Here is a 27,183-nt window from a genome sequence, read left to right on the forward strand (position 1 = left end):
TCACTTTCCACCTTTCCCCTAAGTTTTCAGGAAAGGGTTTCTACATAGCACATTCACAACTGTTTGAGAAGGAAAATAGGAGACAGAAGTTGTTTTGTTCTGTTTGATTCTTTGTTTTAATACATATCCTATCCTATTAACTGAGCCTTGATAATCCAGCAACAGGCCTAGAAGGAAAGGCAGAACAGGTGATGTAAACACATTGACATGGATCCTACCACTCAGCAGAATGCCGAGTTTCCCTTCATCCCTCACTGTTCCTGCAGCCCCTTCCAACCCCCAGAAAAATCATTTCCAGGATCACGGGAGCAGCACAGGGAACAGCCACATAAGTTTGGGGGACTGCAGTATGAAAGGACAAGGGGGTGACATCCTTTCCTCCTCCTTTCTGGCAAGCACAGTTCCACTGAGGAAATAGGTTGATTTATCCCCTTGTTCCTTTCTTACTTCTGCCCATTTGTCCTGCAAGGCTGTTCCTCCATGCAGAGTCTGTGACCTCAGATATAAGATTTCCAGAGGTCAGAAGGGGCTACAGAAACAGAGAAAAATGGTAAAACTCTTTGAGCTTTTCATGCCTGCATAGTTGGATACATGTTAATGACGGCTGACTGGAGATGCTTGATCAAAAGGAATACATTAAGTGAATTAGTTAATTGATAAAGTTAAAACAGCAGAACAGAAAGGATATACATGTACAACAGCAATGGCAGAGCTGGTGACTTCCATGGACATATGCCATGATGTTTTTTGCCTTTCTGGTGCCCTGTTACAAGTGACTGCCGTGACTAGTGGATGTTACCCAGTTTCATAGTGCCCACCACAGCCTTTCAAAATGGTATGATTCAGAATTAGGGGAAAAAAATCATTGGAATATCAGATGATAGGGGAAACTGACAGATAACAAAGCTATGTGCTCTTTTTGGATAATGAGGGGATTGTCTTGATCAACTAACAATAAATGAGGTCACAGCTGATTTATGGCAACCCTGTACGGTTTTCAAGGAAAGAGAAGTTCAGAGGTGGTTTGCCATTGTCTGTCTCCATGTCACACCCCTGATATTCCTTTCAGGTCTCCCATCCAGATACTAGCCAGGGCTGACCTTGCTTAGCTTCCAAGATATGACAGCATCAGACTAGCCTGCCCATGAATTAGTAGCATTCAGTCTGGTGAGCAGTGGAGCTGGAGATCTCCTGAAATTACAACTAATCTCCAGACTATTTTTTTTTTTTTATGATTTATATCCCGCCCTTCCGACCAAGGTGGCTCAGGGTGGCTCACAACACATGGAATCCAACATAACAAAATTAAGTTTAGGCATTTACACAATTAAGACATTTAAAATATAAAAACATTAAAACAAGGCAAAGCATTAAAACAAAGCAGAAATCTAATAGAGCTACACTTAGTTTCCTATGCCAGATTAGTTGTAGGCCAGCCTGAAGAGGGTTGTCTTACAGGCCCTGCGGAACTGAGCAAGGTCCCGCAGGGCCCTCACCTCTTCCGGCAGCTGGTTCCACCAGGAAGGGGCCATTACAGAGAAAGCCCTATCCCTGGTAGATTGCAGGCGGGCTTCCTTTGGCCCAGGGATAACGAGAAGATTTTGGGTTCCCGATCTCAGCGCACTCTTGGGGAACATGTGGGGAGAGACAGTCCTTCAGGTAGGCAGGTCCTAGGCCATATAGGGCTTTAAAGGTGATGACTAGCACCTTGTACCGGACTCGGTATGTTATTGGCAGCCAGTGCAGAACCCGGAGCCCCGGCTGAATGTGCTCCCATCTTGGGAGTCCCAATAACAGCCGGGCCGTGGCATTCTGCACTAACTGCAACTTCCGGGTTCAGCACAGGGGCAGCCCCATGTAGAGGGCATTGCAGTAGTCCAGCCTCGAGGTGACCGTAGCATGGATCATTGATGCTAGATCGTCACGTTCCAGGAAGGGGGCCAACTGCCTTGCCCGCCTAAGATGAAAAAAAGCGGACTTGGCAGTGGCAGCTATTTGAGCCTCCATCTTTAAGGAAGGCTCCAATAGTACCCCCAAGCTCTTGACCCTGTCCGCCGCTATCAACGGCGCACCGTCAAAAACTGGCAGGGGGATTTTCTCCCCCAGACCCCGACGACCCAAGCAGAGGACCTCTGTCATTGCCGGATTTAGCTTCAGCCCGCTCAGCCTGAGCCACTCAGCCACGGCCTGTAACACCCGGTCCAGATTTTCTGGGGCGCAGGCTGGCCGGCCGTCCATAAGCAGATAGAGCTGGGTGTCATCATCATACTGGTGACAGCCCAGCCCGTACCTTCGGGCAATCTGGGCAAGGGGACGCATATAGATGTTAAATAACATTGGGGAAAGAACTGCCCCTTGGGGCACTCCACAATCAAGCGTGTGCCTCCGAGATAGTTCCCCCCCAATCGCGACCCTTTGTCCCCGACCATCAAGGAAAGAGGAAAGCCATTGTAGGGCCAACCCCTGAATCCCCGCGTCGGCAAGGCGGCAGGTCGGCAACCGATGGTCGACCGTATTGAACGCGGCCAATAGGTCCAACACCATCAGTACCACCGAGCCGCCCCGATCCAGATGCCGTTGAAGGTCATCTACCAGGGCAACCAACACCGTCTCCGTCCCATGGCCTGGGCGAAAGCCGGACTGCAGGGGGTCGAGGATGGAAGCATCCTCCAGGAAGGTCTGTAACTGCACTGCCACTGCCCTCTCGATAAGTTTGCCCAAAAAGGGCAAATTTGATACCGGCCGGTAATGTGCCAATTGGGCCAGATCTAAGGTTGTTTTTTTCAAGAGGGGACGGACCACCGCCTCTTTAAGCCGTGTTGGAAAATGCCCTTCCATCAGGGATCTATTTATAATATCCCGTACAGGATATCTAAGCTCCCTCTGGCAGGATTTAATAAGCCAGGAGGGGCATGGGTCCAATTTACAAGTTGTTGGGCATGCAGATAAGAGGATCCTGTCAACTTCCTCCAGGCTGAGAGGACTGAAACCATCCAGGATATAATCCGAAGACAGGCCCGGAGCCTCGGTTTCGCTAACTGCCTCAAATATGGCAGGGAGGTCGAGGCGGAGCCACGCGATTTTGTCTGCAAAAAATTTCGCAAAAGCCTCACAGCTAATCTCCAATTCAATAGAATTTGGTCTGCCTTGTGGCAGCATTGTAAGACTCCGAATTATATCGAACAATTGTGCCAGGCGCAAAGTTGCGGATGCAATCTTAGCCGCAAAGTATGCTTTCTTTGCGGGATACTATTAGGGATACCATTTCCAGGTGGAACCTGGGAATCCCCTATAATGATGTGGGTGGCAGTTCTCTCCCGGCTAGATATCAAAGGCCTGTTGGAACAATTCAGTCTTACAGGCCCTGTGTAAAGTAGAAAGATCCCGCAGGGCCCTTATGGCCTCTGGGAGAGCATTCCACAGTTCTGGTACTGCCACCGAGAAGACCCTAGCCCATGTCAAACGCAACCTAGCCTCCTTTGGTCCAGGGATGGACAGTAGATTTTTTGTCACTGAACGCAGTGCTCTCTGGGGAACATGTGGAGAAAGTCGGTCCCGCAGATAGACAGCCCCCTGACCATAGAAGGCTTTAAAGGTCAATACCAACACCTTGAAATGGACTCGGAACACAATAGGTAGCCAGTGCAGTTCTTTCAGCACTGGCTGAATGTGCTCCTATCGAGGGAGCCCCATTAACAGCCGTGCTGCAGTGTTCTGCACTAGCTGTAGTTTCCGAGTTAACGTCAAGGGTAGCCCCATGTAGAGAGCATTACAGTGATCTATTCTTGAGGTGACCGAAGCATGGATCACCATTGCTAAGTCGTCATGCTCCAGAAAAGGGGCCAACTGCCGCACCGAAGATGAAAAAAGACAAATCTAGTAGTGGCTGCTACCTGGGCCTCCATTGTAAGAGAGGACTCCAGGAGCACACCTAAGGTCTTGACCTTAGGGGCCGGTATTAGTGGCACCCCATCAAGAGCCGGAAGAGATCTCACCCCCGCCCCGGACCACCCCAGCTCAGATAGAGAACCTCCGTCTTCGTTGGAATATGGCATTGTACCCCTCTGAGGTCTGTGTCCCCCCAGGCTCCACCCCCAAATCTGGATCTGGCAACCTTATCCCCCATCCCCCACTGGCAACCCTACTACAGATATCAGTTTCCCTAGGAGGAAATTGCTGCTTTGGAGGGTGGACTGGACAGTTGTATGAAGTGATACCATTATACCTAATTTGCTCCCAATACTAATTTAATTGAATATAATGCTGTCTGAATTCTATATTAAAAACCAGGAAAAATATAAATAAAACAGTGTGTACAAAGAAGGTTCAGTTCAAAATACACTGGAGTCAATGTAACAATTGACACTGATTTCTTCCACTTGTCTTTGAATAAGCCCTTGAGGAAATAATGTTCAGTTCTGTATTTCAGCTTTATTTTGTATGTATTTTTACATGATTCAGTGAAGAGCTTTGCCCTGCAGAGCTTATTAGAAAAGGTCTTGACTCACTGCCAATAAACCTCTTGGGAGTCTTGCAAGGAACAATAAGTCAGTTCTTATTCATCAGGGAAAATACCTCAGTTAAAAACCAATCTGGTATTTTAATTTCACATGCCTTCTCCAGAGGGTTTGATTACATGTAGATCACAAATGCTTGGATGTAGCAACAAATTATTCCCTGTAAAGCCCAAATCCTTTAATAATCCTATATTGTTCTGATAGTTTTAGCTTACGTATGTGGCTTTTTAAAACAGCATGATTTACGCAGCATTATTACAGTGGTAAACGATGCATTTACGGAGTGGTAACTGTCCTTCTGAATGCTCCATTCTTGTAGTTCCCCATATTAAAGATGCTATTCGATATGGAAGATCATTGGAATACATTCCAAACTCAAGTGTGTGTGTCCTGGATGGGGGCGGGAGGGAAGAATCATTATTTTCTCATGATGCAAAAAGAAAAGATCAAATATGGTGAGATATTTTTGATCCCTGCATCTAATCCTGGAACTCTTAAGTTCTATCTGATACCCTGAAACCTTCTAGACTAGCCGATTCACTCATGAGTGACCTCTTTAGCAACAGGTTTGCCATCATCTGCTCTTAAGTCAGAAAGTTAAGGAGATACTATTTGAGACCAGGATACAGCTATATACTATATAATTGTATCTAACAGAGTTAGATACTTCTATATCCATTGAAGTCAGAGGGCTTAGAAGGGTGAAACTCTGCTTAAGAATGCACTGTAAGAACCAAACTAGATGTGACAGCATCCTAGGTCTACCATGAGGACACCTGTGCTATTTTAGGAATGAAATTCCTTCTGTTTACAAAAGTCTTGAGGGCTCAATCCTGAATTGGCCACAGTATAGAGGGAAGAGGGGTTCCTGCTCTGCCCCCACAGTTTTTAAGAATCCAAAGGCTAGGGGCAGGTTGGGTGCTTGAAAATGGTGTGGGGGTTTTAGGTCCCTTTAATAGGAGCTCTTTAAACCTGCTTCTGAAGGTAAACTTTTTTTTTAAAGATTTTACAAGGTAAGTGTAAGAGCAACAACAACAAAAGGATCAATGCAAGTCTTGGAAAACCCAGATTAAAGCTTTATGAGCTGCAGATAGACATTTAATACATGACATATATTTTTTTTAAAAAAACCTTCTTGTCTCTAGAAGCCAAAGTGGGTTAAGGAGCCCATATGAAAGGGACCTTAATCAACAATCTGCTTTTCCTGAAAAATGTGTTCCTAAACTTTTTCAGAAACACATAATCCAAACCCAAAAAGTGAAATCACAGGATGCATCTATATTTAAGTGATACTTTTATTTATTTGTTTGTTGCATAAATACTTGTACAATACTGCCTTAAGGAGTATAGTTTGGCTAACTCCAACATTACTAAATGTTCAACATTCTTATAACATCTTGAAAACATGAGGCATGCTTAATGATCTGGAGATTTGGAGACCATTTCGCAGTAACTGTCTTGTGTGCTGCTGTCAGAATCTTTCAGATATGCTGTCATGACATTCTCAAGCTATTTATTTCCTTCCGAGGAGGTTTTCTGAAATCCAGCCATGGTTGTCTTTTTATGTTTTAAGAAAATAATCTCAGTTTGACTATTCAACCTACTTATCTCTATTTGACTACACATTTGATTTTAGCAAATTTACCTGGCCTGCATCAACTATTTCAACAGCAAGAGTAAATTTAAAACTATAGCGCCACCTTCTGGTGCAAGGTGACTATTACACCTTCATATATATGGATGTATGAAGTGTTAGTGGAGATGACATGCTGAAGGATAATGCAGAATATTGGAGGTGGTGGAAAGAGCTCTCAGGACCCAGCCAATGTATTGTGACACCATAGGATTTTTAAGGCAAGAGATGTTCAGAGGTGGTTTGCCATTGCCTGCTTCTGAATAGTAAGTCTGGACTTCCTTGGTGGCCTCCCATTCAAATACTAAGCAGGGTTGACCCTGCTTAGCTTCCAAGATTTGAGGAGAACAGGCTGCTCTGAGCCTTGGCCATACAGATCAGGGCAACCATATGTATGTATATACATTTTATGGTTATGTTTCAGGCTGGAAACACCCATTATTATAGCACTGGAGAAAGTTCAGAAAAGGGCAACTAGAATGATTAAAGGGCTGGAACACCTTCCCTATGAAGAAAGGTTGAAACGCTTAGGGCTCTTTAGCTTGGAGAAACGTCGACTGAGGGGTGACATGATAGAGGTTTACAAGATAATGCATGGGATGGAGAAAGTGGAGAAAGAAGTACTTTTCTCCCTTTCTCACAATACAAGAACTCGTGGGCGTTTGATGAAATTGCTGAGCAGACAGGTTAAAATGGATAAAAGGAAGAACTTCTTCATCCAAAGGGTGATTAACACGTGGAATTCACTGCCACAGGAGGTGGTGGCGGCCACAAGCATGGCCACCTTCAAGAGGGGGTTAGATAAAAATATGGAGCAGAGGTCCATCAGTGGCTATTAGCCACAGTGTGTGTGTGTGTGTGTGTGTGTATGTATGTGTGTGTGTGTGTGTGTATGTGTATATATATGGCCGCTGTGTGACAGAATGTTGGACTGGATGGGCCATTGGCCTGATCTAACATGGCTTCTCTTATGTTCTTATCCAGTTAGGGAATATGTTAGCTAAAAGAGTTCCATTTATTAATAAAGTTTTTCCTCTACTAACCTTCATTCCAGTCTTGGTGTGACTTACTGGCTCAAGCCACACTAGTCTAAGAACCCCCTTCCTGGGCTTATTGGTAACATCATCACCAGTGAACCTTTGCAATTAATTCTGAAAACAATGAAAGAACCCATTGTTCTGTTGGAACATTTCAGGCCCATTACAGATTCTCCAGTTCCTGGCAGGGTGGGTAAGCGCCCTCACATTCCTGCATAGACATGTACTTGATTGGAGGAGGTGGAGGCTTGAAAGATGGCGGCCTGTTCATACTGAAAATGAAAACAGGACCTTGAAATATAATCAGCTGATAAAACATACAGGATAAAACAGTAGACAAGATAGATAAAATGAATCATGTTCACTATTCTGTAAAGAAGATACAACTATCTCAGACAGTAACTATTTTCTGTAGCACTATTTGTGCCAAATTATTATTTTATTACCATCAGGTTCTTTCCCCCATAAACATATTTGAATGACAAACAATGATGAAAATGGCCACTGTGGTACCAAAATTTTACACAAGCACAATTCCACTGATTTTGTTTGGACTGTCAGATGCAATAAGAGATGTAGGACTGTAGTCAGTGACTTCTCTGATACCTGAAAAAAAGTATGGTTTATGGATTGTGATTTCTAAAATCCTTCTAATATTGCTGTCAGGTTAGCACTACTTTTCAGATATTACCAATTTCATAAAGGGTTTTCACAGATATTAGAGTTTGTTCAGTTTTTGTTCAGCTTTGTCGGAATGAATAGCGTTAAAATTTAAGTTTGGCAATGTCTAAAGGATCAGATAGTTGGCTATATGGGGGTTACCATCATTCTTTCCCTTGAACATTAGCAAATAGGAGTGCACACACATGTTTTATTTGGGTCCAGGATGTTGGAAGTGAATGAAACTGTGCCATGTTCCTTTGTACAGAGCACATTGATGCCGGGCAAATGAGTATATGTAGCAAGACTAAGTCAGTTCCAGCTACTTTGCTGAGCTGCTGTCTCTTTGTTACCAGGATGAGCTCTGTCTCTATAAAGCTCACAATGAAATAAATGTTGTTAGTGTTTAAGATGCCACTAGTCTTTTGTTTTGCTTTGCTGTGACAGAATGACATGGCTACCCATCTGCAGTCTTTATCTAACACTGCCATGGTGTGCTGTCTACAATCTCTCTGCATTTGAGCATAGACAGGTGGATAAGACAGGTAGATGGAGATGGAAAGTGCCATCAAGTCACAGTTAACTTATGGCAACACCATAGCATTTTCAGGGCAAGACACAAACTGAGTTGCCTGCCTCTGTGTAACAACCCTGGACTTCCTTGGTGGTCTCCCATCCAAACCTGGCGTAGTGTTGGGCTTGTATATTTTATCCTCCCCTTCCCTTCTTATGTTGATAGCTACAGTTAGTCACAGACCCATTTAACCATGAAATACAAACATAGTATGTGTGAAAGAGCTGCATGTGGTTTCCAAGCCACAGTTTGGCCACCCCTGGTATAGGTTCATCAGCAAGTAGCAAAGGACCATCAGTTCAGAGCAGTATTGCAGCTTTGGGATCAAACAGTGGTAGAGCCCTATTGATTTCATTTACTGTAAGAGGATTTCCCAGAAAAAAAAATGGTTGGCCACTATGGGATACTAAAATATGTGGACATTTGGTCTGATCCAGCAGTGCTTCATAGGTTCTACATTATTTACTTCTCTCTCTTGCTCCCTCCCCCCCCTTTTATTAAAGTACAATACAAACTGGCCACCCCCAGTTTGCCAAAGGATCTTGGAGGTTTTTTGTTATCTTTTGGGCATGGAACAGAGGGGCGTTGGAGGGAGGTATTTTTTAATTTCCTGCATTGTGCAGGAGGTTGGACTAGATGACTCTGGAGGTCCCTTCCAACTCTATGATTCTAGAAATGCTATATGAGTCTCACTGTACTTACATTTCTTTTTGATAACGGCACCATGTTCTGATTCCCAAAATCATTAAGAAACTGCAGATGAAAAGTAATGCTGCCACAAATGCTGGCCAGGAGAAATGCCGGGATCCTGGATTCATTGTGACACCTGCAAAAAATTATAGAACACCCCAGCTAAACTCTATGCAATAAGCTTTGAAAAATGACATTGTCCAAATTTCTAAACTAGGGTTTTAAAAGATATACATACAGGGTGTCTCAGGTGGTTACACCCAAGCAGAATTGAGCTTTTTGAAGTAGTGAGTTGCAGTTACAGCACCAACTCCTGTGATAAGAACAACTAGGGAAAAAATATGGCTTTGTTGTCAGAAATTGTGGTGGGCTACATCATATTCCACTGTTTTCTGCAGTGTATTTCTCTAACTGTGTGTGTGATGGAGGAAACATTGAGACTACTTAGGTACATTTATTTTGTGTACCAACCCTAACTTGCACATCAGTGCATCTGTGAATCCATGTTACTATTGAAAGGGAATATGGAAGTCTCAATTAGCTCCATAACAGATGAAGTCATGGCCCTTTTTTGAAAGAGACTGTGATAGGATTGTGATGATATGAGCATTTATTTTCTGAGTGTGGGGTTCTAATTCAGATTCAGACTGGGTCCCTGGCATAGCAAGTGATGGGAATTTAGCCTTCCCCCAGCCTGGTACTATTTTCCCAGTCCAAAGGCAGCATCAGGGGTGGGGTCTGTTTTCCCAGTTGGAGGGCTGCACAGGTAGCACATGGTCAGCTCCCCCTAAGGAGAACTGAATCTTCTTCTCCTGCCACATCATGGTCCCAGTCTGAATCAGGGTCTCATATGACTGGAAAACAAGTTCCCTCACACCCGAGATCTGGCTGCCTCTACCAAAGTCAGGTCAAAGGAACCCTCACACTGCATATTACAAACTGTACCATGTAGTTTGACCCTTATTCATACTTCAGCAGTGTGCAGCTCTGTATGTCAAAAACTAAAATTAAGCCGTTTGCCCAGAGGATAATAGAAAGCAACTGTAATCTGCCACCAACCTCCATGCAGTCATGATTACCAGTACAATATCTGAAGAAGAGCTAGATCTTTCTACTAAGTCCATTGAAGTCAATGGACCTAGAATGGTATCACTCTGCATAAGAATCCACTATAAATCTTTGAAGGGCTGTTCCATGGAAAATAGATTTTGAAGTCTGTACTACCTGAGGAAAGCTATCTAAAAAGTTTTACCCAGTGGTTCCACAATTTACGCCCATTTAGGAATTCTCAGAGATTGCTATGTACTTCCCTAGGAGACCAAATTTTGACAAGCATAATTACTTTCTTGTGACTGCTACTGTGGTTATAAATGGAATTGTGGAACAAATGCACATGTACAATGAGTGATGATGATGATCACTGAAACAAGACATGCAGATCTCAGGAGTTCATACCATGGGATAGGAAGCACAATTTACTTGAAAGTGTTCCTATATGCATTAAAATGTGCAGGAGATAGCTAGCATTCGTTGTTCCTGTACCATTTCTGTTGCCAAAGATATGGTCAGTGCTGAGGGATGTGACAGGATTTTTTTTAAATGCAAACAGTTTATTCAGAAAATGTTTCAGCATACATATAAGGACCAAACAGTTTAAGATTAATTACCAACGTAATACAGGGGTACCAACAGATATGTTGTGAATTTCCTATAGTAGATATTAGGTGCATAGCTATAGATTAATGATAAAGATACATCATGGTTTGTAAGATGCAGTGAATGAGAGGAATTTGTAAGTTGTCAGAAAATGAATTCAACTACATCGACCACTGGCTCATTAAGCTATTTGTTCTAGATGTTCCTTCATATTGCAAAATCCAGTCTGTAACCTTATCAAAGATAAAGCAATCTCAAACTTTCAGGCATCACTGATATACATCTGGAATACACGATTCATTCCAGTGTGAAGCCAAAACATTTTTTGAAGCCGTTAGTAATACCAACATAAGTTCTCTGGTTTCACAAGGGACAGGGTTAGTAATATCAAAATAAGTTCTCTGGTTTCACAAGGGACAGGGTTAGTAATATCAAAATAAGTTCTCTAGTTTCACAAGGCCATAAATTTAGTAACAAAAATACTGGATCATACGGTATGTCATAATCTGTAACCCTTTTGATTTATGCTAAAATGTCAATCCAAAACTTCACAACCTTGTCACAGGACCATCATATATACTCCCACAACCTTTCCAGCATAACAGAGACATATAATGACCTATCTGACCATTTTTGATAGTATTAACCATCATCACCACCTTGACCGAAGTCACCTGAGCTGGCAACATTGGTTGTTATTGCAGGTGCTATATGGAGCTATGCCAAGATCAGGACCAAAATGAAATAGCACAATAAGAAAATTTCTTTTGGGGAATAAAACCCCCCAACTTACCAGTAATATCAAGCCCACCCTTTTCAGTGGGAGAATTATCAGGGCTAATTAATAAGGTTAGTTCTGTTGCTCTTGTGGCAGACGGATTATCTAAAAACAAAAATACACATACAGTATATATATATATATATATATATATATATATATATATATATATATAATCTTGAATTTATTAGAGTTTGGATTTTAAAAAGGTGCTATAACTTGTAAGGCTACTCTTTAACTGATCCTGATGACCGTCCCTCAACTGTCTTGCTGACCTGCATTAGGGCATTGCAGGCCTCAGAATGGAAGGAGGAGGAGGTTGCACCACCATATCGCTCATTCTTCTCAGGGTGTCTGATCATTCACCTCCAGAACAATGTACTTCTTCCCTGGTCTGATTCTGGAGCCTGCTTTTTAGGATATGCCATGTTCTGCTCCTCTTCCCAAACTGCCCACTCCCTTTCCTCTCCTGTCACTTCCTGAGCACCTGGCCTGATGTGTCAGAGGGAGGGGATATTGATCCCTCCCTTCTCCTGCTGGCCTACCTATGGGTACTGCTAGAGGCTGTCTAGAGCAGGCTGCCCTGCCAGCGGGCCTGTCCCTCCCTCCCTTGGGCCCATCTCTCCACTGAGGAATGGCTGTGTTGGCCCAGGCTAGTAACATCAGCCCCTGCCAGAAGGACTGCGCCACTTCCTCCTTGGCCTGGCCTCATCCCTGCCTCTTCAAGAGCTGCCCAGATGTGTCTTTGACCATTATGGGTTGGGCCACAGCTGGATCCCTCACCATCAGGTCAGATGCCAGGGTCTCCAGTGGGGGCTACCTCCTGAGGCTGGGTTGAAGCTAGGCCCCAAGGCTAGCACTGTCCTTAGACATCACTACTATGTGGAATTACTGTTAAGAATCCCTGTTTATGGCCTTGTGGCTTTGCCTTTAGGCTTTTCTTTGTTTTTTACTACATCTATTCCCTTCCATTTGTTACACAATTTCCCCACTCACTCCCAGAACACTGAGATCAGAGCTAGCAGCACCAGCCATATTTACAGATGCTACACGGAAAGATATCAAGATCAGGAACAAAGTGAATTGATTGGATGAGGGTAGATTTGAGGCAGAAACAATGACTCACCAGCAACATCAAACCTGTCCTTTATGGTGGGTGAAGAGTTATGGCCAGTCCATGAGGTCACTCTTTGGGTGGAGAGATGTTCTTTTAAAAAATGTACAATATATTACAATGTATTGATTTTAACTTTCTACATTTTTTTTTTAAAAAAAATCTTATCGCTTCTAAGTATGCTCAAGTATCTGCCAGTTGGGCTGATACTCATCGCCTTATTTAGATGGGTGTACCATACCCATCATTTGAGACCAGGGAGCTGATTTTCAGAATGTGTCCATTTTGCATGACTACATGGATTTATTGCATGATCAGAATGCCTTTGGCGGGGGGAGGGCGGGATATAAAAATAAATTATTATTATTATTATTATTATTATTATTATTATTATTATTATTATTAGATCAGAGATACTCTTCTCCACTATGGGGACCTAAAGCAGTTTACAACATCAATCTTTCCTCCTCCATTTTATCCTCAGAACAGCCCTATGAAGTAGGTTAGCCTGAGAGTATGTAACTGGCCCAAAGCCACCCAGTTTGTTTCTACAGCAGAATAAGGATTAGAACCTGGGTCTCTCAGATCCTAGCCTACCCACTGTACCACACCCATCATTTGAGACCAGGGAGCTGATTTTCAGAATGTGTCCATTTTGCATGACTACATGGATTTATTGCATGATCAGAATGCTTTTTTGCAGCAGTCCCATCCCCCAGACATTCATCTGTCACTTCCTCCAGTTTTAAAAGTCACATATCAAGATCCCAAACAAAATGACATGGTTAACTAACAATAGATTTGAGAGAGAAATAATGACTCACCAGTAAGATTAAATCCACCCTTGACAGTGGGTGAAGAGCTAGTTATAGTCTGTGAGGTCAGGTCAATCACTCTTTTGGTAGATAGATTGTCTTTAAAGAAAACATACACAATGTATCAGAAAGGCTTGACTTTAATATTTTGAATTTTTGAAAAAAATGATACCACTGTTAGGTATACTCAGCACCTGGTGATTTGGCTTACATCCTACTCACCATTTGCAAGCAAAGACCTGAGTATTTACAGGAAAAATATGTTTGAATTCCTATTTAGGTGTCTCCATGTGCCACAGTTCATTATGACTGTGAATCTGCTTTCCTTTTTGCTGATGTTGGCAGAAGAATTGCTTCTTAATTTTTTTTTTTCAGCTTGAGCCAATTAGCATTGTCATGACACCAGGATCAATTCTCCACTAGCCTTGTCCTGGTCTCACACTCCTTTTCTCCACGGGGCTTCCTTCCGATTTTGCACAAGCTGCCTTGAGGCTACAACTCACTCTGCCGCTTTCACATGGCAAGCAAGATCCTCTAAAAACTGGTTTCTGCTTGCCACGTGAAAGAGGCGGAGTAAGTTGCAGCCCTGCGGCAGCTTGTGCAAAATCAGAAGAAAGCCCCTTGGAGAAGAGGAGCGTGAGACTGAAACAAGGCTAGTGAAGAACTGGTCCAGGAGTATTACTTCATGTTAGAAATAGTGGAAGGGTATAATAGCACCAATTTCATTTTTTAAAAAGCAGAAAAGAGCTAAAATTCAGTAGCACCTTAAAGACTAACAAAATTTGTAGCAGGGTATGATCTTTAGTGAGTCACCGCTCACTTCTTCAGAAACCTGTATCTCTTTTCTAGTGCTACAGACAAACATAGCTACTCATCATTTAAAAGAAAAGGTGACTGTGCAAGCAGTTCACAGGAACTACTGGGGGCCTTGCTGATGACGTTGCATCCCCCCGGGCCCTGCTGCCAACATAAAGGCTCCTGGGGGGCCCTGCAAGCTACCAGAGGCCTTGCCACCAATGTGGTTGCTCCTGGAGGCCCTGCTGGATGCCAGAGTCTCTGCTGCTGATGCTGCAGCTGAGGTCAAGGGAAGGAGTGGGAGAAAGATGGGGGGTATTGACAGAGAAGGGTAGGGGGGAGAGGTGGATAAGATTGTCAGGGAAGGGGAGGGGGAGAAATAGAGAGGGAAAGATTGGCACTGAAGGTGAAAGGGGTGAAAGAGAGGGGGCAAGATTGTCAGGGGAGAGGGGGTGGAAGATTATTTAAGAAGAGGGAAGCAAAGGTGTGGGAGGATGTGAAGTTTGTAGCAGATCCCCACTTGTTTTTCATCCTTATCATACTATAGTAGTGGTCCACATCCAAAAAGTGCTGAACACTTACATCCTGGTAGTGTCAGGATCTGATGCAGGGTGGCATGCATCGAGGCTTTTGAGGCTACAATGGTCGAATCCTCCATTCCTGCACAAAGACAGTTTACAGAAGTCAATTTACATATTGCCTAGTTAATACCTTACCTTTTGACTAATAAGGGCACTCAAGGCAGCTTCCAAAGTTTAGAAAATAATTCAACACAAAAATAATCTGCAGTGAAAACTAAACAAAGACAAGGAAGCAGAGACTGCTAGAATTGCCAGTTCTGAGTTGAGAAATTGCTGGGGAATTGTGGAAGACCCTGGGAAGGGATCTCAAAAGGACCTCTGAAGCTGCCATTTCCTCCAAGGGAACTGATCTCTGTAGTCTGGTAACCAGTTGTAATTATGGGAGATCACCAGGCCCCACTTGGAGGTTGGTAGGGTTGCCAAGTCCAATTCAAGAAATATCTGGGGACTTTGGGGGTGGAGCCAGGAGGCATTAGGGGTGGAGCCAAGATCAAGGCTGTGACAAGCATAATTGAACTCCAAAGGGAGTTCTAGCCATCACATTTAAAGGGACGGCACACCTTTTCAATGCCTTCCTTCCATAGGAAATAATGAAGGATAGGGGCACCTTCTTTGGGGGCTCATAGAATCGGACCCCCTGGTCCAATCTTTTTGAAATTTGGGGGATATTTTGGGGAGAGGCACTAGATGCTATACTGAAAATTTGGTGGCTCTACCTCAAAAAACAGCCCCTCCAGAGTCCCAGATACCCATGGATCAATTCTTCATTATTTTCTATGGGAATAAATCTCCATAGGGAATAACAGAGTTCCCAGCAGACATTTCCCTCCCCTCCCCCCGCTTTCTGATGACCCTGAAGTGGGGGGAGGGCCTCCAAACCGGGGGATCCCCTGCCCCCACCTGGGGATTGGCAACCCTAGAGGTTGGTAACCCTATGACCAACTCAAAGTTCTCTTTCTTCAGGCAATGCTGTGGCAGGACAAAGTGGACAAGAGTTTTCATCTCAGCCCTTAGACTGTCCTCTTGGACAGATACCCAGAGAGACAATGAGAGGTACACAGTTCTGGGGCCCCTGGTCAGCCTGACAGCCTATATGACTGAGCAAGTAATGTGATTAATTTTTGTATGATATTCAGGTTAGGAGTGAAGGAGGCCAAGAGAAATTCTTTGGGGCCAAATTGACTGTTCACAACTGAAGTGGTAGAGTGAGTCTGGTGGGTATATAGTTTACCTAGTTAGCTGCTAAGCGACCTCAACAATACCTTTCCTAGGCCACAATTCTTAAAGCAGCCCAAAGTTTTGCAGTTTCTTTTTCTGTACTGCAAGACTAGGAGAACAGAGTCCAAGGTGTGGTCTGAAGCAGGTCTGGTTCTGGTCAGTTCTTGGGATCCACACATAAACATGTATGTTTCTCATTGTGTGCACCAGAACACAAAGTATGAATTTGCCCTGCTCACATAATTGCCCTATTTGCACAAAAGAACATGTACTCAGAGAGGGTCACATGTAGCACAGTCTCCTAGTATATAAGGTAGGAGCACCAAAATTGTAGTAACTGAAACTGAAAGCAGCTTAATCTTGGACCAGATGCATCTCAATGGGGTGAGAAGGAGAGATGTGCAGGTTCGTCTAATCTCCTATACCAAATGTACAGGTGAAGGGGGGAAATGTATTCTTGTCAGGAAACAAATTTCTATGCTTCAGTCAATGTTTTCAATGCTCATATGCCAGAAATAGTTTGGTAGAGAGCAATCAATATTAGGTTGCTTGAACCTAATTTTGTATGTGAGCCATTACAAGCAGAATGTCTTGCCACTGGGAATAGTATTTCACAGCTTGTAAGTCAAGCAAGACTCCTCAGACTTAAAGAGCAGCAGCCAGTTAAATATGTTAGACATGGGAAATGATTGTGTTACGAGAACTGTAATTGTGAATGGACAACATTAACCCACAGGTCATTGGTTTGATTCTTCCCAGAATAATGGTTGAAAGCCTCCAGCAATAAAGAACTGAACACTTAGGTACTACTAGAGAGGATGTCTATAGGATAGAGAGGCACCTTGCCAGACAGTTGGCAGAGCTATGCTGCTGGGGAAATGGCCTGTTTGTCACTGAAATAAATGTATAAAGTATTGAGTGTTCCACTGATGGTAGAACAAAGTAGGAAATACTAGACTGCTATGTAATTATGGGGTAATGTAGCACAGGTTGAATTCACCCAGTTGTGTTCCTAAATTTTAAGAGCTATGAAGTCTCCTACATGAATATGTGAAACTGCCATACTGAATCAGACCAATGGTCCATTGGAGGCAATACTGTCTGCTCAGACTGGCAGTGGCTATCCAGGGTCTCTGGTGGAGGTCCTTCATATCACCTACAACCTGATCCTTTTAACTGGAAATGTCAGGAATTGAACTTGTGATCTTCTGCATGCTAAGCAAATGCTCTACCACTGAGCCATAGCCACTCCCATAGATGCCTATGGGACCTTTAGGTCTCCTATGACAGTTATACAGCATGGCAGTCAATCAAATTCTAGAAAAATAAAATTACTGTAGAAATAGTTGTCAAAATGGCAAGGCCAAGAGAAAATATGTGCATAAGTTACCTTATAGAGATGCTTGGACAAAAACGCTTAACTGCAATTAAGGTTACCAACTTCTAGGTGAGGCCTTGTTCTTCTGGAATTAAAACTGATCTCCAGGCTACAGAGACCAGTTACCCTGGAGAAAATGACAACTTCAGAGGTAGGGTTGCCATGCCCAGCCTGGCAACCCTTGGGAAACCAGGGGCAGAGATACGGGGAGCAGTTTTTGGGGACAGCATGATATCACTGTGGGGAAAACCCCAGAACTGACATCATGGCTCTCTAGGACAGATCCAGATGGGCAGTGTTTCCTCCAAAATGAGTTAGCATGAGCTAGCTCACAGATTGTTAGCCTCCAGCTCACACATTTTTGTCTTAGCTCAGGAAAGATGACCCCAGAGCATAGTAATTTATGCAGTAGCTCACAACTTTTAATGTCAGTAGCTCACAACTTTAATACCAGTAGCTCACAAAGTAGAATTTTTGCTCACAAGACTCTGCAGCTTAGAGGGACCATTGCAGGTGGGTCTGCAATGGACCATTGCAATGTTGGTCTGAAGCAACAGAACAAAGTTGGAGTCCACTGGCACCTTTTGTTTAGGGTGTGAGCTTTCAAGGCAGGCATGCTTTCTCAGACAAACTGGGATGAAACTTAAAAGTCCATACATATCAGGCAAAGAATGAACAACATTAGCATACAAGCATACAATATAATGAAATGTTTTAACAGATGCAAACAGGAATAACAAACTAAGTTTATAAGGTCATCATTGTTTAGATTTAATTCCAAGGGAAAACAGCAAGGAAAATAAAGATGTCAGAATAGGCGAGAGATGTGTAAATGTATCCTTCTTAATTAGGAAGTGTTAAGAGCAATCATCTGACCCTGCTGTCACGTTATCATCTGTTAGGGTTCAACTGGTGGCGGGAGGAACAACATCACAAGGATATAAATATGGTAGAATTGGAGTTTGATGTGTCCTTGTTTATGAGAGTCTGTTGTTAGGTTTTTTTAATTGTATAGAGTAACAAATTTAGAGTCTGTTGTCATGCTCCAGTGGTCTCTCAAGCATGGGTTAAACAACATCTTTTGGTTTACATACATACATACATACATACATACATACATGCATACATACATGCATACATACAGAAACACCTCTATGATTTTACCTGGAAGTGACATCATACCATAGGTTCAGTGGCCATTTAAAAAAAAAAAATTCCTGACACTGCACAGAGCAGCAGTGGGAAATGGGAACTGACAATCCCCCAACCCCACTGGGGAGCTGGGAACACTATTCAGAGGGCAGAGTCTATTTTATTTATTTATTTATTCTATGACTTATATCCCGCCCTTCCCATAAAATGGCTCAGGGCGGCTCACAACAAACGATAAAACAATAAACAGAGTGCAAAGTTATTACATTTTAAAAAGTCGAAGCGTTTAAAAACCTAAAAACCTTAAAATCTTAACGTTAAAAGTATACAGTATATTTCACTGAAGTCTGATAAGCTACATTTATCTAGTCAGGCGTAGGCTAACTGGATATGACATCACATCCCCACACAGCTCCTTCCCCCTTCTACAGATGACACACTTTCCAGGCCATGCAATGCCATCAGACTCCAGGAAGTGCTCAAGCCAGAGTTGGCATCCCTAAAATGGATTCACTTGCATTTTCCCAGAAATCAGATTAAACAATTTTCAGTACTGGAAACCATAAGGCATGAGCAATTGCAGGAACTTTACGACCACTGCATGTTCCTTGTATGAAAAAAAAAAACCCTCCATATTCTTTGAAAAGACTTTAATGTTGCCTGCTACAGAGCAGTACTAAAACTATAGTTAGGAATAAATAAATTTCTAGGGAACTGCTTAATTTTTAAGATAATAACAAATTCCCCCCATAGATAGATAGAAGCACAAACAGATGAATCTTTTGTATTATTACATTTGGTGGTACTTCTAAGCCATCATCTTTCATTATCTTGGGATATTAGCAAAATTCATAATTTGCAAAAGCATTCATAAATTACCTACTTTGTGGCACTGTTGAGTAGCTGGAGACTTTAGCAACAGTAATCTCTTGCAGGTTTGTAGTAGCATGCAAGTGTCCTGGGGAAATCAAACAGTCCCTTTAAGTTCACTGTTAAAAGTACTGCTTTGTGGAGGGACAAGTTCAAATTCAATTTGGAGGAAATGCAAAATGAATGAGCAGATTTCCTTTTGGGGTTTAGAAAGCTGCAAACTTTGTAAGACAAGCATTATGACAAAATCAACAATTCAAGCACTAAACTGTAGAACAGAATAGAGGAAAAACCATGCTCCAAAACCATTTTCATCATGTAAGACTGTAGCTGAGGGTTTTTACCAGATGTGTGCTGGGAGTTCTTTATTCAGAGCTTTTTAAACTGAATTTTAAGCTGACCAGGACCATGGCTCAGGGAAGGGGCCTTTTTTTGCCCTGGAACTCCCCCAAGGAATTAGGTTAAATTTACATGCACTTGCAAGTTTTGTGAAGCAGCACAAGTAGCAGCTCATTTCAGGTCCTGGCATGTGGAACCGGAAGTATTAAAACTTCTTCCTCATATGCTGTGGACCCAATCTGAATTGGTCCTTTCCATGCCTAAAAGTTGTATAAAATATCACTGGAAGCTCCAAACATGGAACTCCCAGGATGCATCTGAGGTAAAGCCCTCCACTGTCAGGCAGCTGTCAATCCCACTTCCCCTTCCTGTTCCTAGCTGGCTTTGCCTCAGCTTAACCTTCACTGTTCCTTAAAACTTCCTCTGGTCTTGCCATGCCTTCACTGCCTTGTCTGCTGTCTCCCATCCATTCCACCACCACCACCCCCCACACACACACACACTTTGCTTTCTAGTCTCTTCTCAACTTCTCACTCCTTGGCCTTTCTCAATACTTCTTTAGTCCAAAGTTGAGCAAGCCCATTTTTTGAAGGAACAAGATGACATATTTCCTTTATGAAATCTATTTCTAATTCTCCACTTACTCATCAATTTAAAATGAATGAAAGTGAAATGTCAGATATTTCAAAACTAGCTAGTTCTTTGTCAGATGCCCAAGCTCAGAATTCTCAAAAAAACCCCAAACCCTTCAGTATTGATTCAAAGTCCTTGTTTCAGACATTCTATGGGAATAGGTCAATCATCCTTGACACCTATCTGGCTTTGGGAAGAGCAGAACTCAGTCATCTGACAATGGCTGTATGCTTGAGAAGATGAGATATACAGTGATTAACATTCAGTATCAAAGTGTCTCTTGGTACAACACACAAAGGATGCTTCTCTGGAAGCTATGCATTGAAGAGCTCGTAAAACTGAACAGAAAACTTTTGCAGTCAAAGGAGGAAAAAGTCAAAGGGAAATTACTGCTTCATTAATTCAAGTGTTTCTTCCCAGGCAGGGGATTTGTTAGATAGCATGGAAAACAAGACCACCAGGCAACTAATGTGAAACTTTTAAGCATAACTATGATTCAGAGCTTGAGGATACACACAGAGCATCTGAGCAAGTACACTGCACTTTTCAGTTAAATAGTAATGGAGAAATTCCGCGCTCACAGGCTTGGATCTTGCCATCTTTTCCACTGGTGAAAAAGGGATTAGGCAATTGTCTTTGATCACCAAAAAGATCACACTGAACATCATGGGACCTACATAGACAAAAGCCATTGGGATGCGGGCTCTAATAATAAGAAGAATTGGATAAGACTGAGCAGAGACTGGCAGGATCCAACCTACCTATTGAACACTAACTACAGGATGGAATAAGGAAGATGTCACACATTTTTCTCTGTGCATATCTCTTATCTTTTGCACTTATGTGGAATTGGGGCATGCTTATAATTTACTGTATATGCTAGAATGAATGGTCCCAATCAAACAGAACTTTTCCCTGCTTTGCGCCTAAATGAAATAACTGGCTATATTCTAAGGATACATATATGTCAAGATGCCTTGCCATTATCTTGAGTTGTGAATATGCTTTTGCTTTCTGCTCCTTGCTTGCTTTGCACCTGTCTCTATGTAACAATTATCAACATTCCTTATGCCTGGTCTGAAGGGTTACCAGGGGCAACCAAGGTTGCTCTTCTAAGATTATGTGCACCTGTGAAGGGGCCTGCGAAGGACTTCAGGGGGAGGGGTTGCAGCTTCTCAATTTTCTTTAAACATGTAACAGTTTAAGCCACCCTTATGTAAGAGGGGCAAAAGCCCACCAAGTCCATTTTCGCAAAGTTCGGCCTGCCTGCAACTGTCATGTATCAATAAACTTCCATTAACAAAGTGGACCATTTGTGATCATCGAACTGTGGGGTCTTGACGATACAGACATTTTGTTTATTTTCAGTCTTAGTTTCTTATTATTTTTTCTTATTGCTATATTTATTATATATGTCCATTCTTGTCATTCTATGTATTTTTGGTGTTTTAGTGGACAATGCTTGGTGTGGGGCAGGGTCTTTTTCTGCCCCCCCCCCACACACACCTATTTTTGATTCCCTGTAACTCTGTTTTTAATTTAAAATAGCCTGCAGTTTCTTTACATGTGAATGAGCAAACATGAAATACATGAAGATCCTTGTAAAGATGTGCATGTGTTGTGCCATCTGGTTGCTTCCAATTTATGGCAACCCTGTGAATTAATAACCTCCAAAAGTGTCCTGCCATTAAGAGCTAGAGTTGCCATCATCCAGGTGGTGGATGGAGATCCTTTCTGATTAAAACTGATCTCTAGTCAACAGTGATCAGTTTCCCTGGAGAAAATGGCTGCTTTGTAAGGTGAACTCTAGGGCATCATATGCTACTGGAGTCGTTCCCCTCCCCAAACACTGTTCTCCTCACCTTAAATCTCCAGGAATTTCTTGGCAATCCTATTAAGACCCTTGCTTAGGCCTTGCAAATGGAGAGCTGTGGCTTCCTTTATTGAGACATAAAGGCCAACAATAAAAATTTCTTCAAATATATTAGAAGCAGGAAACCAGCCAGGGAGGCAGTGGGGCCCTTGGATGACCAAGGGGTCAAAGGATTACTGAAGGAGGATAAGGAAATGGCTGAGAAGCTGAATGCATTTTTTGCCTCTGTCTTCAGTGTGGAAGATGAGAAGTGTTTGCCTGCTCCAGAACCACTTATATTGGAAGGGGTGTTGAAAGACCTGTGTCAGATTGAGGTGACAAGAGAGGAGGTCCTACAACTGATAGATGAATTAAAAACTAATAAGTCACCAGGTCTGGATGGCATACATCCAAGAGTTCTGAAAGAACTCAAAGTTGAACTTGTGGATCTTCTGACAAAAATATGTAATCTTTCATTGAAATTTGCCTCTGTTCCTGAGGACTAGAAGGTAGCAAATGTCATCCCCATCTTTAAAAAGGGTTCCAGAGGAGATCCGGGAAACTACAGGCCAGTCAGTCTGACTTCAATACCGGGAAAGTTGGTAGAAACCATTATCAAGGACAGAATGAGTAGGCACATTGATGAACACGTGTTATTGAGGAAGACTCAGCATGAGTTCTGTAAGGGAAGATCTTGCCTCACTAACCTGTTACATTTCTTTGAGGGGGTGAACAAACATGTGGACAAAGGAGACCCGATAGATATTGTTTACCTTGACTTCCAGAAAGCTTTTGATAAAGTTCCTCAACAAAGGCTCCTTAGTAAGCTCGAGAGTCATGGAGTAAAAGGACAGGTCCTCTTGTGGATCAAAAACTGGCTAATTAATAGGAAGCAGAGAGAGTATAAATGGGCAGTCTTCGCAGTGGAGGATGGTAAGCAGTGGAGTGCTGCAGGGCTCAGTACTGGGTCCCATGCTCTTTAACTTGTTCATAAATGATTTGGAGTTGAGAGTAAGCAGTGAAGTAGCCAAGTTTGCAGATGACATTAAATTGTTCAGGGTGGTGAGAACCAGAGTGGATTGTGAGGCACTCCAAAGGGATCTGTTGAGGCTGGGTGAGTGGGCGTCAACATGGCAGATGAGGTTCAATGTGGCCAAGTGCAAAGTAATGCACATTGGGGCCAAGAATCCCAGCTACAAATACAAATTGACGGGGTGTGAACTGGCAGAGACTGACCAAGAGAGAGATCTTGGGGTCGTGGTAGATAATTCACTGAAAATGCCGAGACAGTGTGCGATTGCAATAAAAAAGGCCAACGCCATGCTGGGAATTATTAGGAAGGGAATTGAAAACAAATCAGCCAGTATCATAATGCCCCTGTATAAATCGATGATGCGGTCTCATTTGGAATACTGTGTGCAATTCTGGTCACCGCACCTCAAAAAGGACATTATAGCATCGGAAAAAGTGCAGAAAAGGGCAACTAGAATGATTAAAGGTTTGAAACACTTTCCCTATGAAGAAAGGTTAAAACGCTTGGGGCTCTTTAGCTTGGAGAAATGTCGACTGCGGGGTGACATGATAGAGGTTTGCAAGATTATTATTGGTTACAAATATCTATTTGGACTCAAAAGATGTTAAAAATAAGAATTCCTCATGTACCAGAATTATATTTATTAAATATTTGTCAAATTATATTACCCAAGAAAACAAAAAGACTGTTACTGCATATTATAACTATAGCTAGGATATTGTATGCGAGGTACTGGAAAAAGCCGCAAACGCCAAGCAAGAATGAATTTTTGTCTAAATTAATGGAAGCAGCTGAAATGGACATATTAACTTGCAGACTGAAAGGAGGAAATATGGAAGAATGTAAAGAGACATGGAGTCTGATGTATTTATGGGCTAAAACATTAGGATTTGAAATGATATGAAAATGCTGAAAATTATAGTCTTTATTGACTCAATCGCTCCATTAGGTGTTTGTTAGGTGTTGTTTGTTAGGTGTTGTCTGTTAGTTAGTAGGTTGATGTTGATGTTATATGTAAATGTATATATTTAGTATGTAAAGCGTATGATTATGTTTAACAATAAAAAGAAAACTCTTTAAAAAAAAAAAAAACAAGATTATGCATGGGATGGAGAAGGTAGAGAAAGAAGTACTTTTCTCCCTTTCTCACAATACAAGAACTCATGGGCATTTAATGAAATTGCTGAGCAGTCGGGTTAGAACAGATAAAAGGAGGTACTTCTTCACCCAAAGGGTGATTAACATGTGGAATTCACTGCCACAGGAGGTGGTGGCGGTTACAAGTATAGCCAGCTTCAAGAGGGGGTTAGATAAAAATATGGAGCAGAAGTCCATCAGTGGCTATTAGCCACAGTGTGTGTGTGTATATAATTTTTTTGGCCACTGTGTGACAGAGTGTTGGACTGGATGTGCCATTGGCCTGATCCAACATGGTTTCTCTTATGTTCTTATGAGGCAATGAACATTTAATGTTGAGCCTTCCTGTTTTTCTGATGCCTTCAACTTTCTCTAGTATTATCTTTTCTAGCGGGTAGGCCAGTATTATTGCTACACTGCAAAAGTAGAAGTAGCCTACCTGAGGCTACTTGGAGGTTTCCCTACTAAAAGGAAAATTTCCCAGATCTCAGTTCATTCTCTTAGCCACTCTGTTCCACCAATTTCCGGCTAGGATTCCAACTCTGTCTTAGGAAGCTCTTGGAGATCTGGGGGGCAGTGCCTGCCTGGAGATGGTGGAGTTTGGGGATGTAAGGGAGCTCAGTGGGAAAGTGATGCCATAGAGTCCAACTGAAGCTGCTATTTCCTCCAGGGGAACTAATTTCTGTAATCCAGAGATCATTTCTAATTTCACCTGAAGGTGGGTACTCCTACTCCCAGCATGAGTTATTAATATCCACAATTCTACTTTCAGCTCACTACTGGTCACTATTTTACTGGCATAAATGCACAATAGTAGATAAGCTTTTATAAAAAATCAGGGTTTATTTTCAGATACATCTTTAAACAAAGCCAAACAAGCCTATGTAGCATTTTGGGATTTCCCTTGAGGCAGTGTTCATTTTTTTGATAAATATGGAGCTTTAGGATCAATACGTTTGATAACAACACATAAAGAGAAATATACAGGAAGAAAACAAGCCTGGGCTAGTTGAATCTGTTTTTTGAAGCAGTAACAGGCAGACTAGTCTTTATCAAATGTATTATGTCCCATCATTATGATATGCTTTGTCTGTCCTACAAGGAAATCTGAGCCAGTTGAAAACAAATGTTCAGCAAACAGCTGTCCCTGAGCTCCACCTGCAGGTAGTTTCACATGTATGAGTGACTCCTGGGAGATAGATATTCAGGGGCTATTGACATGCCCTCTTCAATTGCATTTCCTCTTGACTGTACCATTTTGCTATGCTAGCCTCACATTCTTGCTTTTATGCTTTTTCATCTGTATCATTTTAAGAAAATATACAAGTGGGACACCCACATGTCAGCAAGGCATCTCTTCTTGCCCTCTCTCGTATTTCCTCTTTCCCTTTCCTACTAGTCCCCATAGCCTTCCCCCTTTTCTTGCTTACTTCTCTCTTTCCCACCCATCAGCCAACCTACCTTTATCTGCACTCCTGCCTTCAGCTGCCTTTCCCCTGGTGGCTACTTCCTGGGAGAGCTCTGGCCAAACTGTGTGGTGCCAGCTGAACCAGTTATGCAGTGGAGAATCTACAATGACTTGTGGGGGTACCTTATTTTCCCCTGCATTATGTCCTTACAGTATTTCTCTTGTCCTGCTCGTGGAAGCGCCCATATCTTTACCTTCCCCAGTATTAGCTAATACACTATTGTCTGCACAAAGCCTGAACTACAAGTGCCCTAGCTAAGCTGGTGAGAACACCAGTTTAGAAATCTTGGGTGGGGAGAATCCCTTTTAAAAATTCTTCATGGCCTTATAATTAGCACTCCAAATGTTTGGTGCCAGTTTGATGTAGTGGTTAAGTGTACAGACTCTTATTTGGAAGAACTGGGTTTGATTCCCCACTTCTCCACTTACAGTTGCTGGAATGGCCTTGGGTTAGCCATAGCTATTGCAGGAGTTGTTCTTGAAAGGAGAGCTGCTTTGAGAGCCCTCTCAGCCCCACCCACCTCACAGAGTGCCTGTTGTGGGGGGAGAAGATATAGGAGATTGTAAGCCGCTCTGAGTCTCTGATTCAAAGAGAAGGAAGGGCAGGGTATAAACCTGCAGTTGTCATTGTCGTTGTTGTTTCCTTCACTCCTTTCTACCCACCAACCAACTTACCTTTTATCTTCCCCTCCCCACCTTCAGTTATATTTATTATTTAATTCAGTTATATCCCACCTTTCCACAATGGGGGTTCAAAACAGCTTACATCTTTCTCTTCTCCATTTCACCCTCACAGCAACCACTTGAGTTAGGTTAGGCTGAGTGTCTGTGACTGGCCCAAGGCATAGTGGGGATCTGAACTTAGCTCTCTTAGTTTGAAACACTAAACTCCCCCTGCCTTTTACTGACAGAAACCAAGATTTGAAGGCTGGCAATACTGTTGTAGTTGTAGTGATGGCCATTAAGAGCATCTGTCTCTTAGAACTACAGGTTCATTTGGATGGGGGGGGGGTCATAAGCCCCCCCTTTAAAGATTTCTGATTTTTTAAAAAATCTGGAGTTTTTATCGTATCTCTAGAAAGATCTGCCTTGTCTATCAATGTCTCCAGTCCTGGATTTAAGTATACACAGATAGGGTCATGTGGACAATTAGATATATTGATATTTTAAGATGTATCAAAACTTGATGGGAACAAACAGAAGAAGGCTAGCTCATTCTATAAACTGTCAGCCTGGAGAATCAAGCTTCACAG

General features: G+C 42.5%; 1 protein-coding gene across 1 annotated transcript in view; it reads right to left on the reverse strand.

The window, feature by feature from the left end:
- Window positions 1-7,310: 7,310 nt before the first annotated feature.
- Window positions 7,311-27,183, reverse strand: part of CD96 (CD96 molecule) — a 59,263-nt gene continuing 39,390 nt past the window's right edge. Inside the window, exons 8-11 of the mRNA XM_060235293.1 lie at window positions 14,852-14,929; window positions 13,484-13,573; window positions 9,124-9,247; window positions 7,311-7,459 (exon numbers count right to left, since the gene is read on the reverse strand). Coding sequence (XP_060091276.1) covers window positions 7,351-7,459; window positions 9,124-9,247; window positions 13,484-13,573; window positions 14,852-14,929 — 401 coding nt within the window. The 3' untranslated portion in view covers window positions 7,311-7,350. The remainder of the gene's footprint in view (window positions 7,460-9,123; window positions 9,248-13,483; window positions 13,574-14,851; window positions 14,930-27,183) is intronic.

The sequence above is a fragment of the Heteronotia binoei genome, chromosome 3 (genome assembly GCF_032191835.1).
Source record: "Heteronotia binoei isolate CCM8104 ecotype False Entrance Well chromosome 3, APGP_CSIRO_Hbin_v1, whole genome shotgun sequence".
Taxonomy (NCBI): domain Eukaryota; kingdom Metazoa; phylum Chordata; class Lepidosauria; order Squamata; family Gekkonidae; genus Heteronotia; species Heteronotia binoei.